This window comes from Seriola lalandi, unplaced genomic scaffold (assembly GCF_002814215.2).
Source record: "Seriola lalandi dorsalis isolate HSWRI2012SDOR001 ecotype SW California unplaced genomic scaffold, Sedor1 jcf7180002054405, whole genome shotgun sequence".
In the NCBI taxonomy this organism is placed as follows: domain Eukaryota; kingdom Metazoa; phylum Chordata; class Actinopteri; order Carangiformes; family Carangidae; genus Seriola; species Seriola lalandi.
This window is the reverse complement of record NW_019524958.1, coordinates 4,873-22,147: the sequence shown is the minus strand read 5'-3', so window position 1 is coordinate 22,147 and position 17,275 is coordinate 4,873. Positions and strand designations below refer to the sequence as shown.

General features: G+C 42.1%; 1 protein-coding gene across 2 annotated transcripts; it reads left to right on the top strand.

The window, feature by feature from the left end:
- The first annotated feature begins 51 nt into the window (after nt 1-51).
- On the top strand, nt 52-5,939 carry LOC111657520 (synaptogyrin-1-like). Of its 2 annotated transcripts, none has more exons than XM_023409723.2 (4): nt 52-405; nt 1,248-1,485; nt 1,619-1,764; nt 5,280-5,939. In XM_023409723.2, the coding sequence occupies exons 1-4, from the start codon at nt 304-306 to the stop codon at nt 5,400-5,402; spliced, it is 609 nt and encodes a 202-aa protein (XP_023265491.1). In that variant the 5' UTR covers nt 52-303; the 3' UTR covers nt 5,403-5,939. The 2 variants fall into 2 exon arrangements, with proteins under 2 accessions (XP_023265491.1, XP_023265492.1); XM_023409724.2 differs by lacking the exon at nt 5,280-5,939 and adding an exon at nt 3,460-3,931 and having other exon boundaries at nt 54-405.
- The last annotated feature ends 11,336 nt before the right edge of the window (nt 5,940-17,275 follow it).

The window sequence follows — 17,275 nt, the reverse complement described above, 5'->3', positions numbered from 1 at the left end:
ACTCAGGAGGATGAGGAGGATTAGAGCAGATTACAGAGCAGTTTATAACTGCAGAGAAGAAGAGAGAAAACACACCAGTACAGACACAGGCACACTAACTGGACTAAGTGGACCAACCTGGACTAACAGGACTGGACCAGATGCAGTGAACTGGGACCAACTTGTCAGACTTAAATCTAAGTGGACTGAGCTGGGAGGAGGTGGTGGAGGGTTAAAGTGGACTGACCCAGGCTGAACTGGTCCTTACTGGTTCTTACTGGTCCTTACTGGTGTGAGCTGGTCTGGGGGAAGGGAAGTGGACAGATGGATGGTTTCCAAGCGTATGGGGCAGGGAAGGCGGGCGGTGCTTTTGACCCACTGACCTTCATCCGACAACCTCAGACTGTGGTGAGGATCCTCTGCTGGGTGAGTCTGATGATGTAATGATGATGTCCCAGTTTAACAATCAACCTCACTTTTGTTCAAGAGTGTTCAGGGGTGTATTCAGGTGTGTTCAGGTGTTCTGACTGATGACATACTGACTCTGGGAGGAGGTACAGGTACAGGTAGACTGTACCTGTTTTGATAGGTTAATGTTCTGACACCAGTTTCAGTTGTTCACACTTTGTTTCTGTGGAATCAGGTTTTGTTCATCAGTTTGATGGATGAATACTACATTACCCATGAGCCTCGGCCGCTGTGTTAATCATAGTAAACTCAAAACTTTTCTTCATCATAGAACAAAACATGTTGCCATGGTTACTAAATTCACAGCTGATCCAGAGGACTTAGATTCAGTGTGTGTGTGTGTTGTCAGTGTTTCAGTCATGAGACTGGTGTTAACATTCCTGAGGTTCAACACAAGACTCCTCAAACAAAACCTCACTGTTTAACTGTGCTGCTGCTCTGATTGGACAGTTTGATGAATATGAGTCACACACAGTCGGTGACGTAACAGACAGTCAGTCACAAACAGACAGCCACACAACAATACGATTCCCTGAAGAAGCTGATTCTTCACCTGCTGTTTCAGAGCAATAAGATCAATGTTGTGATTGGCTGACACTGAAGCCCACACTGTCTGATGTACAAGCACCTTCAGCCTTTTCAACACTTTGTGCCGCTGCAGAAACATGAGCCAGAACAGAGATGAACTTGCCCTCACAGTCTGTGAGACCAGGACCTCCTCCAACTGTTATCATCCAGCCTCTTCTACTAAGAATGAATGTATCTGTTAGCATTGAGCTAATTGTCTCCTCTGATCTTAGATCTTCTCCATTGTGATCCTGGGCTGTGTTGCTAACGAGGGTTACGTTAACCGGCCTGAAGAGGTGGAGGAATACTGCATCTTCAACCGTAACCACAATGCCTGCAACTACGCTGTCGCAATGGGAACACTGTGTTTTCTCTGCAGTGCTGCTCTCTTGGCGCTGGATGTTTATTTCCCACAGATCAGCGGCGTGAAGGACAGGAAGAAGGTCGTCATGGCAGACATTGGAGTTTCAGGTGAGACTCTGCTTCCTCAGGTTCTGTCACCTTTAAACAACCATGTGTAACCTGTGTTCTATGAGTTTTATAGACATTGCGTAACCTGTGTTCTCTGAGTTTAATAACCATGTGTAACCGGTGTTCTCTGCAGTTCTCTGGTCTCTGGTCTGGTTCGTGGGTTTCTGTTTTCTGGCCAATCAGTGGCAGGTTTCTAAAGAAGAAGACAACCCTCTGAATGAAGGAGCTGATGCTGCCCGGGCCGCCATTGTCTTCTCCTTCTTCTCTGTCTTCACCTGGGTATGTACCTGAACTATCACCTGACAGAATACAGCTCGCCAGAACCGTGTCACAACTTAGCAGCAGCTGTATTATAAGAAGCAGATACCGGACTCAAAGATGGATCCACTCATTCGAATGAAAGCTGTTCAGTGGGTTTACTTTAGTGTAGTGCAGTCCAGTTGAATTTACATTTTAAAATCAAAGAAAGTTTTACAAACATAAACCTCTTTTGATAAAACATTGTGTACTGTAATAGCCTGTTAACTGTAGATCATGTCCTGTCAACAGTTTTACACATGTGATGATCAGTGGGGGAACCAAATCACATCTATGAATCCATCCATGATCTACAAAGCAGAACAACCACAGAAGAACCTGTCAGGTCTTGGTTTTAGGTTCTGCCTCGTTTTCACTGTGTTTAACAAACCAGAACGTTTCAGATATCTATTGTTGAAAAGGTGATACTGTATGGAGACACCCGCACAACATTTTTATGTTCTGTTTGGTCAGAGAGTACATTAAGTAGAGTTAGTAAAGCGGTTCCTGAGCTCCTAAAACAGCTTCCCAAGTTCCTAAACACTTATCTCAGCTCGTAGAAAGGTTCCAGAGTTTTGAAAATGTTCCTAAGCTCCAAAGTTCCAGAGCTACTCAAATTTTCTTGATCTCCTAAGATGGTCCTGCCATTCTAGAAAAAACTACTGAGTTCCTCTAAAAAGGTTCCTTATGTGCCTGAAAAAAGGGCACTACATTGGAAAAGGGCTGGTAAGAGGTTTCCTAATGCGTTCTCCTGTTGTGTCTGGCTTCATCCTCAGCAGAACAGCTAATTCTCTTTAAATGGGTTCTCTTTAACAGTCGGTTCTCTAAAAGTCGGTTCTTTCTAACAGTCTGTTCTCTCCAACAGTCTGTTCTCTCCAACAGTCTGTTATCTAACAGTCTGTTCTGTTTAACAGTCAGTTCTCTCTAACAGTCTCATCTCTAACAGTCTCTTCTGTCTAACAATCGGTTCTACAACTGATCCTCTCTAATAACTGCCTCTCTCTAACTGCTGGTTCTCTCTAACAGTCTGTTCTCTAAAAGTCGGTTCTTTCTAACCGTCTGTTCTCTCTAAAAGCCTGTTTTCTCTAACAGTCTGTTCTCTAAAAGTTGGTTCTCTCTAACAGTCAGTTCTCTAATAGTCTGTTCTTTAACAGTCTGTTCTCTGACAGTCGGTTCTCTAATAGTCGGTTCTCTAACAGTCTGTTCTCTAATAGTCTGTTCTTTAACAGTCTGTTCTCTGACAGTCGGTTCTCTAATAGTCGGTTCTCTAACAGTCTGTTCTCTAATAGTCTGTTCTTTAACAGTCTGTTCTCTGACAGTCGGTTCTCTAATAGTCGGTTCTCTAACAGTCTGTTCTCTAATAGTCTGTTCTTTAACAGTCTGTTCTCTAATAGTCGGTTCTCTAACAGAACTTCTTTCTAACAACATGTTGTTGTTGGAGATAAAAATGTATATTTAAAGATGTGTAACATGTTTATTTCTTTTTGTTTATTTCTCTTTGTTTGTTTGTGTTTGTTTGTGTGTTTGTCTGTCTGACCTGTTTCTGTGGTTTTGTGATTTATTGTGTTTCTATTCATGTGTCTGTGATATGTTGTGTATTTATGTGTGATATTGTGCATGTTTATATAAATGTATTTGTGTGTGTTATGTTGTGTGTATATGTTATATGTTGTGTAGGGAGGTCTCACTCTGCTGTCACTGGAGCGTCTGAAGAGAGTGTCTTTCGAAGAAGAATACAACAAACTGTTCAGCCCTCCACTTGCCTGAAACGCACGCACACACACACACACGCACGCACACGCACGCACACACACACACACACACACACACGCACGCACACGCACGCACACACACACACACACACAAACACACAAACACACATGCACGCAGACCTACCTAACGTCACTTTTCTCCTTTAGCTAATCAGAGACAAGAATTCCTCTGCCTCCTCCTCCTCCTCAACTCAGTCAGGACTCTGATTGGTTGATCTAAGTGCCTGTCATCCAAAGTGCCTTCCTGTTACCATGGTAATAAAGTGATGCTGGTTTCCTCCTCAGATGAGAGCTGAAAAAAGTTCATGTTCTTACAGTGATGTCATGATGCTTGATGATGTCATAATGTATCCTGATTAAAGACAGTTTAACTTTAAGAGTTAATGTGACGTGTGTTTCTCTGTGATTGTGTGTGTGTGTGTGTGTGTGTGTGTGTGTGTGTGTGTGTGTGTGTGTGTGTGTGATCTGGTGTGTATATTTCTGTACGTGTGTGCTACCCTATGCTGACTCTTTGATGTCACTACAGTCATCATTTTGTCATAATGGTGTCATCAGATGAAATCAGATTAATATGTTAAAGGTGAAAGTCACTCGTCCCAGCAGCAGAGAATAAATACACTTGATCTTTCAGCATCCTTTTGAGTGAAAAGAGGGAAATAAAAGTGAAAAACAATAAAAACATTAGCTCATGTTGTAATGATGATGATGATGATGTAATACACCAATTAGCATACAGTATATAGACATCATCACATTGTATGATCATTCAGTCTAGTTGGTGACATCATATCCTCTATGATCATGTGTCAGTGTGTTTGTCTGACAGAAGCTCAACATTGACTTTTATCTAGTTGTAAGTCAGAGACACTTTTTACACCTTGGTGGTTTTCAGCTCTATATTTGAACCAGATGATTTTAGTAATCGGACGTCTGGATCTGAAAGTATCAGGAACAAGCTGAGGAAATGTTAGACAGCTCAGCTCCCAGCTGTTGGAGACGTCCTCTCCTGTGTCACCGAAGAGTGAATCTCTGATGTTTAAAGTCAAACTGTTTTATTCAGCGTTTCTACTGGTTTTAATCCCCTGGTCTGTTTGTTATGGAGAGGAGGACACCTCTATGGATAATTCAGCTGCTAGTAAAAACTTCCTCAATGTCTGGTTCATAAGTAATCAGAGAAACAATCAGAACAAAGGTTAGCATCAACCCAACCTCTCTAACCCTAACCCTGATGTCTCTGTCTTCCGTACAGCGTCAGTGAAACACAATCACACACACACACACACACACACACACACACATATATATGTACACATAATCAGCTGGTGTGTTTGTTGTGGAGAGGAGGAAACCTCTTTGGATAATTCACCTTCTGGGAAAAACCTCCTGAACCACTGACACTGAAGGAATCAAACCAGGAGAAGCTGAAGACTACAAATCCCATGATCCCACGCTATTTCATGATGTCACCAAACACTTGGTTGGTTGAAGACGTGATTGACAGAGCTCTAGAGGCAGACGTTTGGCTGTGTATTTAAAATCCAGGTAGGGTATGCTGCACTGGACAGTGACTGGCCCAGACAACAAACAGATTTAAAGAAACTTCATGTAGAGAACAGAAGAAGAGCAACCGTAAACACAAAATACAACAGGTGAAACCAGCAGGTAGGACATTAAGATATCGTCATACAGTATTAATAAAGTTTTGTCATTTGAATCTGTCTGCAGGCTGTCCAGGGTCTGCTGGGGCTCTACAGGTTTAAACTGGGGGCCAACAACGTCACCTTCAATCAGGACTACGTAGACCCTAACCAACAGAACCCTCCTGAAGCTCCTCCCACTGAGGAGTAGAGGCACCGCCCATCGACGAGTAGAGGCTCCGACCACCCATGAGTAGAGGGGGGGCTTGAACAGTGATACATTCTGGGTAGTTGTGTATGGTGATAGGTCATATTTAGGAAACAGAATTGGACTAAAAAATTACCAGGTTTATAGTCCAATGATGTCACTCACCAGGGGGCGTGTACTCTCCGTCAGTAGCAATTCAGAGTTCAGAACATGAGTGAAGAATAAACAGTCTTAAAACTTTGATTTTAAACGCACACAGAGTTCATTGGAAAGAAAATCATTTCCTCCCAACAATGCTACTTTGTTAGCAAAATGTGCTAACTAACCAACTAATGTTAGCCTGTAAGCAGCAAAGGTTAGATAGCCAATCAGACAAATCAGATGAAGTTAGCCACTGAGCTATCATTTACTATCATTTACACACTGTGAACTGAGTCAGACTTGAACCATGTGTTGATCTGGTTCAGTGTGACATCACTTCCTGATGATGTCATTATCTCTGATGTCCATCCAGAATAAAAAAGAGTCTGCAAAACTTCATTCAGAATCCTCGTGTTGTTAAGTTTTTTCAGTATCACAGTAAAACATAATACACTGACAGCTGATCACTGCTGATCACAGCTGATCACTGCTGATTCAGACTGAAGATCACAGGGCTCATAGAGAAGCAGCATCAGCTCCACTCTCTGTTTAAACCTGTTAATTTAAATTCACAAACTGATACATTTCTCCAGCCTTAATACAGATAACAAAGGTGATCCAGGTAACAAACGTGGTACAGGTAGCAAAGGTGGTACAGGCAGCAAAGGTGGTACAGGTAACAAAGGTGATACAGGTAACAAATGTGATACAGGTAACAAAGGTGGTACAGGTAACAAAGGTGATACAGGTAACAAAGGTGATCCAGGTAACAAAGGTGGTACAGGTAACAAAGGTGATACAGGTAATAAAGGTGATACAGGTAATAAAGGTGGTACAGGTAATAAAGGCAAGTGTCTCATCACAGACACTGACTGCTCTGTCTGTTCATTCAAGAAGTGCAGCTGAAGTTTTCTCTGATCCTGGTCCTGGTCCAGTCAGACTTGGACTCATCAGAGAAGAATGAAGCATTAAATTAACTCTGCGATTGCTGTGACTCACTGTCCTGTCTTTGAATCAGAGCTGATTCACTTTGTTGACAGTCTGAACCTGACTGAGGAGGGAAAGTGAAAGTAAAACTCTGACCTGGTTTGACTTTAACAATCACATTGGATCAGTTTGACAATCAGCAACCAGGAGCAGGACTGGTTCTTCAGATCTACTAATCCACACTAACATATTATTGTCACGCTAAACACAACAGTTTATTCTCATCCCGCCTGAACACCATTGCGCTCTTATTTTGAAGTTATATAAACCATACACTTCAGTGGTTTCTGTGAGTGTTAATGTAACTACAGGTAAACAGTGTCATAAATAATTTACTTTAATTAAAATAATACTAATAACGTCAGAATGTGATGAATCTGTATAGCATGTTTTCTGTTTCCCTCAATTTTGACCAGCTTTGTGTCTTTTTCATGTCAAATATTATTTTGTTGTTTTTATTCCATTTTCTTTTCAGGCCATCCGTCCATCCATCTCATTCTCATGGACACGATATCTCAGTAACACCTTGAAGGACCTTATTCAAACATTCACCTGGACTCAAGGATGAACTGACGATGATTCATTTTGGTGGTCAAAGCTCAAAGGTCAAGGTCAGTGTGACCTCACAAAACACTTTTAGCCATAACTCACTCAAGACTTCACACAAATGGTCAATATTTTCTAGGACTGTGGACAAACAAGATGTGACCTGAGACTGGTCTGAGGGGAGGAAGAGGAGATTCTAGTTTTCAGTATTTAACTCTTTAGTGTGAAAACTAAATAAAAATATGAGAAATGAAGAGTTTCTAAACAATCTGCATCACCTCATTTAAACTCATCACATCATTCTTTCTTCAAATTCATCTTTTATTTATTTTGTGCTGCTGATGCACATGAAGATCTTCTGAATAAAACCAGTCGTGGCAGGTTTGGTCTCTGTGGTTTGTAAAGATCATCATGTACAGTTGTGCTCATAAGTTTACATACCCTGGCAGAATTTCTGATTTCTTGGATTTTTCAGAGAATATGAATGATAACATAAAAACTTTTCTTTCACTCATGGTTAGTGGTTGGGTGAAGCCATTTATTATCAAACAACTGTGTTTGCTCTTTTTAAATCATAATGACAACAGAAACTATCCAAATGACCCTGATCAAAAGTTTACATACCCCAGTTCTTAATACCGTGTGTTGCCCCCTTTAACATCAATGACAGCTTGAAGTCTTTTGTGGTAGTTGTGGATGAGGTTCTTTATTTTCTCAGATGGTAAAGCTGCCCATTCCTCTTGGCAAAATGCCTCCAGTTCCTGTAAATTCTTGGGCTGTCTTGCATGAACTGCACGTTTGAGATCTCCCCAGAGTGGCTCAATGATATTGAGGTCATGAGACTGAGATGGCCACTCTAGAACCTTCACTTTTTATTCTGCTGGAGCCAATGACAGGTCGACTTGGCCCTGTGTTTTGGATCGTTGTCATGTTGGAACGCCCAAGTACGTCCCATGCGCAGCTTCCGGGCTCATGAGTGCAAATTTTCCTCCAGTATTTTCTGATAACATGCTGCATTCATCCTGCATCAATTTTGACCAAGTTTCCTGTGCCTTTGTAGCTCACACATCCCCAAAACATCAGCGATCCACCTCCGAATGTCACAGTAGGAATGGTGTACCTTCCATCATAGGCCTTGTTGACTCCTCTCCAAATGTAACGTTTATGGTTGTGGCCAAAAAGTTCCATTTTGGTCTCATCACTCTAAATGACTTTGTTCCAGAAGTTTTGAGGCTTGTCTCGGTGCTGATTGGCGTACTGTAAGCGGGATGCTTTGTGGCATTTGCATAGTAATGGCTTTCTTCTGGCGACTCGACCATGCAGCCCATTTTTCTTCAAGTGCCTCCTTATTGTGCATCTTGAAACAGCCATGCCACTTTTTTTCAGAGAGTCCTGTATTTCAGCTGAAGTTATTTGTGGGTTTTTCTTTGCATCCCGAACAATTTTCCTGGCAGTTGTGGCTGAAATTTTTGTTGGTCTATCTGACCATGGTTTGGTTTCAACAGAATCTCTAATTTTCCACTTCTTAATTAGAGTTTGAACACTGCTGATTGGCATTCTCAAGTCCTTGGATATCTTTTTATATCCCTTTCCTGTTTTAAACAGTTCAACTACCTTTTCCCGCAGATCCTTTGACAATTCTTCTGCTTTCCCCATGACTCAGAATCCAGAAACATCAGTGCAGCACTGGATGAAAGATGCAAGGGTCTGTCAGGAGCCCAGAAACTCATTGACCTTTTATACACACACACTGATTACAAGCAAACAGATCACAGGTGAGGATGGTCACCTTAAGTAGCCATTCAAACACATTTGTGTCAACTTGTGTGCATGTTATCCGGCCAAAATCTCCAGGGTATGTAAACTTTTGATCAGGGTCATTTTGGTAGTTTCTGTTGTCATTATGATTCAAAAAGAGGAAACACAGTTATTTGACAATAAATGGCTTCACCCAACCACTAACCATGAGGGGAAAAAAAGTTTTTCTCTTATCATTCATATTCTCTGAAAAATGCCCAAAAAATCACAAATTCTGCCAGGGTAAACTTACTAGCACAACTGTAGATAGTATGATGTGAAGTTATTAAAGTTGCAATGAGCCCCTCTGTGTCACATCCTGTTTCATTTTGAAATAATTCACTGTATGAGTTTTTTTTTTTTCAGGTGGCAAAACGTTGTGTTTGGGTTCTGCGTTTTCTCTGGTTCTGACAGGATCAGCTCTGTGTGTGTGTAACAGAAGAACATGTTGAACTCAGTGGAACCTGTGAATAGAACCTGAGTTCTACCTGAATTTAAATGTGTTTCCACAGGTTGAATGTGTTCAGACATGTTGTATTACGGTATGTGTGTGTGTGTGTGTGTGTGTGTGTGTGTTTGTGTGTGTGTCTGTGTGTGTGTGTGTGTGTGTGTGTGTGTTTGAGCTATAGATGGAAACTGTACTAACACACATGTTGAAACATGTCACACTCAGTAGAAGCTGTTAATGTACATTACATCAGAACAGTTTCTTGCTGCAGCCCTATCACTGTGATGTGTAATGTACCTCTGTTGATTATGTTTATTATGTGTATGTTCATTCAAAAAAAAAGTATTATATATGTTTAATATATACATTTGTTATGTTTATCATATGTATGTATGTTTTTTTTAATACATATTTAAATGATATATTTGTATGTTAGGTTGTTGAAACTGAACTTCTATGCTTCTTTCTTCAAATGTTTTTTCTAAACGTCTGTTTAAACTATAAAACTGTCCAATTTGAATCTCCATGTGACATTTGTCTTTTGCTGTGATTTGATTGGCTGTGGTTCCTGTCAGTCAGACCTGGTGTGACCTAATTGTCTGATCACCATCAGTTGTTACAGGCTGTGACACTGTCTCACTGTTGATGATCTGACTGAGGCAAAGAGGGACACTGTAACAACCTGCGGGAAGTCAGTGTGTGTGTGTGTGTGTGTGTCTGTGTGTGAGTGCTTGCGTGCGTGCGTGTGTTTGTGTGCATTTCAGGCAAGTGGAGGCCTGAACAGTCTGTTGTATTCTTCTTTGAAAGACAGCAGGGATAAACAACTGTTAGAGAACCTGCTGTTACAGAAAAGAATGCTGGAGAGAACCGACTGTTAGACAGAACAGATAGTTAGACAGAACAGACTGTTAGAGAGAACCGACTGTTAGAGAACAGACTGTTAGAGAGAATAGACTGTTCAGCAGAACAGACTGTTAGAGAGAACTGATTATTAAAGAGAACAGACTGTTAGAGAACCAGCCGTTAGAGAGAACAGACTGTTGGAGAGAACAAAATATTAGAGAACCGACTGTTAGAGAACAGACTGTTGGGGAGAACCGACTGTTAGAGAGAACTGACTGTTCGAAAAGAGATTGTTTGAGAACCAACTGTTAGAGGGAACCAACTGTTAGAGAGAACAAACTGTTAGATAACCGACTGTTAGAGAACAGACTGTTAATGAGAACCGAATGTTAGAGAGAACAGACAGTTAGAGAACCAGCTGTTAGAGGACACCAACTGTTAGAGAGAACTGACTATTAAAGAGAACAGACTGTTAGACAGAACAGACTGTTAGAGAACCGACTGTTAGAGTCAACCGACTATTAGAGACAACCGACTATTAGAGAACAGACTGTTAGAGAGAACAGACTGTTAGAGAACGGACTGTTAGAAAGAACAGACTGTTAGAGAGAACAGACTGTTAGAGAGAACCGACTGTTAGAGAGAACAGACAGTTAGAGAACCAGCTGTTAGAGGACACCAACTGTTAGAAAGAGAACAGACTGTTAGAAAGAGAACAGACTGTTAGAGAACAGACTGTTAGAGAGAACCAACTGTTAGAAAGAGAACAGACTGTTAGAGAGAACCAACTGTTAGAAAGAGAACAGACGGTTAGAGAGAACAGACTGTTAGAGAACTGACTGTTAGAGAGAACTGACTGTTAGAGTGAACCGACTGTTAGAGAGAGAACAGACTGTTAGAGAGAACAGACTGTTAGAGAACAGACTGTTAGATAGAACAGACTGTTAGAGAACTGACTGTTAGAGGGAACAGACTGTTAGAGAACAGACTGTTAGAGGGAACGACTGTTAGAGAGAACCGACTGTTAGAGTGAACCGACTGTTAGAGAGAACCGACTGTTAGAGGGAACCGACTGTTAGAGGGAACAGACTGTTAGAAAACAGACTGTCAGAGAACCAACTATTAGAGAACCCACTGTTAGAGAACAGACGGTTAGGGGGAACAGACTGTTAGAGAGAACCGACTGTTAGAGTGAACCGACTGTTAGAGAGAGAACAGACTGTTAGAGAACCAACTGTTAGAGGGAACAGACTGTTAGAGAACTGACTGTTAGAGGGAACAGACTGTTAGAGAGAGAGAACAGACTGTTAGAGAACAGACTGTTAGAGAAAACAGACTGTTAAAAAGAGAACAGAATGTTAGAGAACAGACTGTTAGAGAACTGACTGTTAGAGGGAACAGACTGTTAGAGAACTGACTGTTAGAGGGAACAGACTGTTAGAGAGAACCGACTGTTAGAGAGAGAACAGACTGTTAAAGAGAACCAACTGTTAGAAAGAGAACAGACTGTTAGAGTGAACAGACTGTTAGAGAAAACAGACTGTTAGAGGAACCGACTGTTAGAGAGAACCGACTGTTAGAAGAGAACCGACTGTTAGAGAACAGACTGTTAGAGAAAACAGACTGTTAAAAAGAGAACAGAATGTTAGAGAGAACAGACTGTTAGAGAACTGACTGTTAGAGGGAACAGACTGTTAGAGAGAACAGACTGTTAGAGAACAGACTGTTAGAGGGAACAGACTGTTAAAGAGAACCAACTGTTAGAGAGAGAACAGACTGTTAAAGAGAACCAACTGTTAGAAAGAGAACAGACTGTTAGAGGAACCGACTGTTAGAGTAACCGACTGTTAGATAGAGAGAACAGACTGTTAGAGAACCAACTGTTAGAGGGAACAGACTGTTAAAGAGAACCAACTGTTAGGAAGAGAACAGACTGTTAGAGAACTGACTGTTAGAGGGAACAGACTGTTAGAGAACTGACTGTTAGAGAGAGAGAACAGACTGTTAGAGAACCAACTGTTAGAGGGAACAGACTGTTAGAGAGAACTGACTGTTAGAGGGAACCGACTGTTAGAGAACAGACTGTTGGAGAGAACAGACTGTTAGAGTGAACCGACTGTTAGATAGAGAGAACAGACTGTTAGAGGGAACAGACTGTTAAAGAGAACCAACTGTTAGAGAGAGAACAGACTGTTAGAGGGAACAGACTGTTAAAGAGAACCAACTGTTAGAAAGAGAACAGACTGTTAGAGAGAACTGACTGTTAGAGAACTGACTGTTAGAGGGAACCAACTGTTAGAGAGAGAACAGACTGTTAGAGGGAACAGAGTGTTAGAGAGAGAGAACAGACTGTTAGAGAACAGACTGTTAGAGGGAACAGACTGTTAGAGAACTGACTGTTAGAGGGAACAGACTGTTAGAGAGATCCAACTGTTAGAGAGAGAACAGACTGTTAGAGAGAGAACAGACTGTTAGAGAACTGACTGTTAGAGAGAACCAACTGTTAGAGAGAGAACGGACTGTTAGAGAACCAACTGTTAGACAGAACAGACTGTTAGAGAGAACCAACTGTTAGAAAGAGAACAGACTGTTAGAGAACTGACTGTTAGAGAACTGACTGTTAGAGGGAACAGAGTGTTAGAGAACAGACTGTTAGAGAACAGACTTTTAAAGAGAACCAACTGTTAGAGAGAACAGACTGTTAGAAAGAAAACAGAATGTTAGAGAACAGACTGTTAGAGAGAACCAACTGTTAGAAAGAGAACAGACTGTTAGAGAACTGACTGTTAGAGAACTGACTGTTAGAGAGAAAAGGCTTAGATTGGAACAGATGCTCATCCTTTGTGTGTGTGTGTGTGTGTGTGTGTGTGTGTGTGTGTGTGTGTGTGTGTGTGTGTGTGGTTTAAATTAGAGCAAAGTTCAAGTTGTCAGTTTTCAAAATGCTTTAATTTGGTTTAATTTAAATAGAAGACACAAACAAACCGAATTTAAGTAAAGAACAAAAATAGTAAAAAAAAACAAAAATACAAAAAATACAAAGAAACAAAAATACAAAAAAAAAGAAAAACATAAATATAAAAGTATCAAAATGTATTTAAATAAATAGATAAATAAATAAATAAATAAATAGGTCAATAAATAAATAAATAAATAAATAAATACTGATAATCAATATAAGTAATTCACTTTTGGGCGTGGCCTCTGTCATTAACGGGCGTTGTCTCTGTCGTCAGTGGGCGTGGTCAATGTCAAGCTCTCCGGGCGAAGCAGCTGTGATATTTGTGAAGGGCGGTCTTTAGGACCCAGAGGACATCTCTCCTCAGAGCCTTCCAACCACAGGCAGCGCTGTCCTGTGACACACAGAGACACCCCCCCCCAGCTCCGATTGGTCAACACATTCTGACTGACAAACTCATCATCCAATCATTATGCATGTGTTAAATCTGAAGAGTTGCTTTGAATTATTTATAATTATTTATTTACAAATGACATAAACAAACAACAATCAATGAACATTTAAGCGATGAATGAAAATTGATGAAAAACTTAATTAGATAAATAAATGAAATGATTATAACATATTCATAAAATTTGTTATATGTTATAATTCATATAATTTATGTGGAGTTTTTTCTTAAGTATTTGGTTTTTCAAAGTAAAATCTGTGATGGTGAAACAAACAAGATGTTTACCTGTTGCTGCACAACAGCTGTGACGTTGCTGAAGTAAGAAGACAGCACACCTGGAGCCTCGGCGGTGGCCAGCTACAGAGAGAGAGGGGGAGGTGAATAAGCAGTGACACAGGGACGGGGTGGTCTCTGAGGATCCTCAGGTGTGATACTCACACAGCTTCCCTTCTCCACCAGTCCATACTGCAGGTTCAGGAAGTCAGCGAGTTTCTTACTGTCCCAGGTGACTCCGCCCTCTCCGACAGGTAAGTCCAACTCCTGAAACAACTCCTGCGTCTCCCGCAGAGTCTCATACACCACCCATAATGCCTGGCGGCACTGCAGGGAACCAATTAGACATCAGAGTTTCAAACTGTTTGAACATAAAAATACATCTCTTTGATTTGCTGAGAGGCTCAGGTGAGGTCAGAGGCTTACCTGAGGGTGACTGACTGTGGCAGCAGGGAAGGCAGAGTCAGGGAAAGAGATGTTAACATTGTACTGCATGCAGTGGACAGGAAATCGCCCCCCCTACAGGACAGACAGGAAACAGTTCAGACCAGACTGACGTCAGCTAAGACTAAAGCTAAACTACTGAAAGCACAGGTGAAGGGACAGGGTCTTACCAGGTCTCTGAGCAGGTTGTGAGTGGTCTGGACAACGTCTTCCAGCAGCTGGCAAGTCGGCATGGCAACCACCATCAGCTGGAGGCTGCAGAGCTGCAGAAGGATGAGGGCGACTGAAGAGGACTTCATTGTTCTGGGTCTGATGGTCTTCAGCGGGTCCTGGTTGTTCTGGTCCTGAGGTTCAGAAACAGATCTCAGTTTTAGCTGAAGTTTTAAACAAAGACAAACTGACATTCTGAGTTTTAAAAAACTCCACCTGAACTGGTCCTGGTCCTGATCCTGGTTCTTCAGGCGGTCTTGGTCAGAGCTGGACTGAGCTGGACTAAGATGCTTCAGGTGTGCTGAATGAGCCAGCAGCTTCAGGTGAGTTCAGATAACCTGGAACAGAGAGGAGCAGATTGGACGAATCAGTCAATCAGAGGCCGTCTACCTGTGTGAGTCATCAGACCACAGAGACTATAATCCCAAACACAGTGGCAGAGACCTGGACCAGGACCAGGTGAGTCACTGCAGGTTCATTCAGTTACAAAAGATTAATGAATAAGTGTCTTTGTCTCCAAACGTTCGACAGTCTGATCCTGATCTGACTGTGGTCTGGTCCTGGTCTGGTCCTGATCTGATCCTGGTCTGATCCTGGTCTGATCCTAATCTGATCCTGATCTGACCGTGGTCTGGTCCTGATCTGATCCTCATCTGACTGTGGTCTGGTCCTGGTCTGGTCCTGATCTGATCCTGGTCTGATCCTGGTCTGATCCTAATCTAATCCTGATCTGACCGTGGTCTGGTCCTGATCTGATCCTCATCTGACTGTGGTCTGGTCCTGATCTGGTCCTGGTCTGATCCTGATCTGATCCTGGTCTGATCCTGATCTGACCGTGGTCTGGTCCTGATCTGATCCTCATCTGACTGTGGTCTGGTCCTGGTCTGATCCTGATCTGATCCTGATCTGATCCTTATCTGATCCTCATCTGACTGTGGTCTGATCCTGGTCTGGTCCTGATCTGATCCTGGTCTGATCCTAGTCTGATCCTGATCTGATCCTGGTCTGATCCTGATCTGATCCTGATCTGACCGTGGTCTGGTCCTGATCTGATCCTCATCTGACTGTGGTCTGGTCCTGATCTGGTCCTGGTCTGATCCTGATCTGATCCTGATCTGATCCTGGTCTGATCCTGATCTGACCGTGGTCTGGTCCTGGTCTGATCCTGGTCTGGTTTGGTCCTGGTCTGATACTCGTCTGGAACCACGAGTCTGGTTCCAGTATGAAAGATGAACTCTGACCTGAGTCCGTCGCAGCTCAAGCTCCAGGTTCAGAGCGATGGAGAGGATGTTGATATTTATCTGGAGGACGCCGCGTCATGTGACACAGTTGCCATTCGTCATGATAACGTAGCTCGATTTCTGATGAACAGGTTTCCCTGTTCAGCGCTTCAGAGACGTCAAGCGTCATGGCGCAGATGGAAACTGAAGTCATAGATGTCGGTTTCATTTCAGCGCCAGCAGCAGGGTGGGAACGGGTTTCCATTCAGGCTGGAAACTTCAACCTTCAATCAAAGGTTCCTCCTCAGTGAGATGGACTGAAAGTGAGAGAGCTGCTGAGTCACAGCGATCAGGGACTGCTGGACTGTGTCAGACCAGGACCAGGACCAGGCTTCACTCTATCTCTGAGCTGAAATGAAACTTATCTCTTCATCATTATTTCTATTAGCTCTGTTTCCATCTGCGCTGCGATGCTCGACCTGCTGACGTCAACACTTTGAGCCTCGACATGGAGACGCTCATTCACTCAGACTGAGATTCAGACTGTGACCGTTTGATGCTGTTTGTTCAATTACTGCCAAGACTCCTCATATTATCTTAATTATTATTATTATTATCATTATTATTATTATTGTTATCATTACAGATTGTTTTGAAGGGAAGAACTAAGGTTAATTAAGATTGAACATCAGAAAGAACTGATCGCCACAGGTGTTTGTTGTTTCCTTTCAGTCAAACTGACCCCTCAGATTCACCTGGTGACCCTCTGGAGGGGCCCAACCCTGGGTTGGGAACCAGTAATTGAAGTGTATATGACATAGTGAAAGCAGCTCCACCTACATAGTACTTTTATTGTGATACTTTAACTGCAGGAAGTACTTTTATTGTGACACTAACTGCAGCAGCTTTATTTAAAACAATAAAACTGAACAAAAACAAAGTAAACAGAGAATTTCACAGTTTATAAAGTTTACATCACTGATCCTGAACTTGTGATCAGTTTGACATTTTAATGATTATTGACTGTTTTTTATTTTTAAAGTTCAGTGTTTAGTTTTTTTAATTCATTTTAAAACTAAAATTTTTCAAACTGAACCAGAAAAAAATAATCTTTGTTAGTTTTCTCCTCATTACTCTGCAAACACAAAATGAACACATGACACAAACTCACTGTCTGCTGGAGGTGCTGGAGGTCCTGGAGGTTTTGGAGGTTGGAGGTCCAGGAGGTTTTGGAGGTGCTGGAGGTCCTGGAGGTTTTGGAGGTTGGAGGTCCAGGAGGTTTTGGAGGTGCTGGAGGTCCTGGAGGTCTTGGAGGTTGGAGGTCCAGGAGGTCTTGAGGTAGAGGTACTGGTCTTGGTTGATCTGGGTGCTGGTCTTGGTTGCTCTGGGTGCTGGTCTTGGTTGCTCTGGGTGCTAGTCTTGGTTGATCTGGGTGCTGGTCTTGGTCCCTGCAGTTTAAATAAATCCTGATCCTGGACAGAAACTGAAACTCTGATGCTTTGAAAGCAAAAAATTCTACGAAATCTGGAAAATTTCCCTTTTCACCCCCCCCCTCCCCCC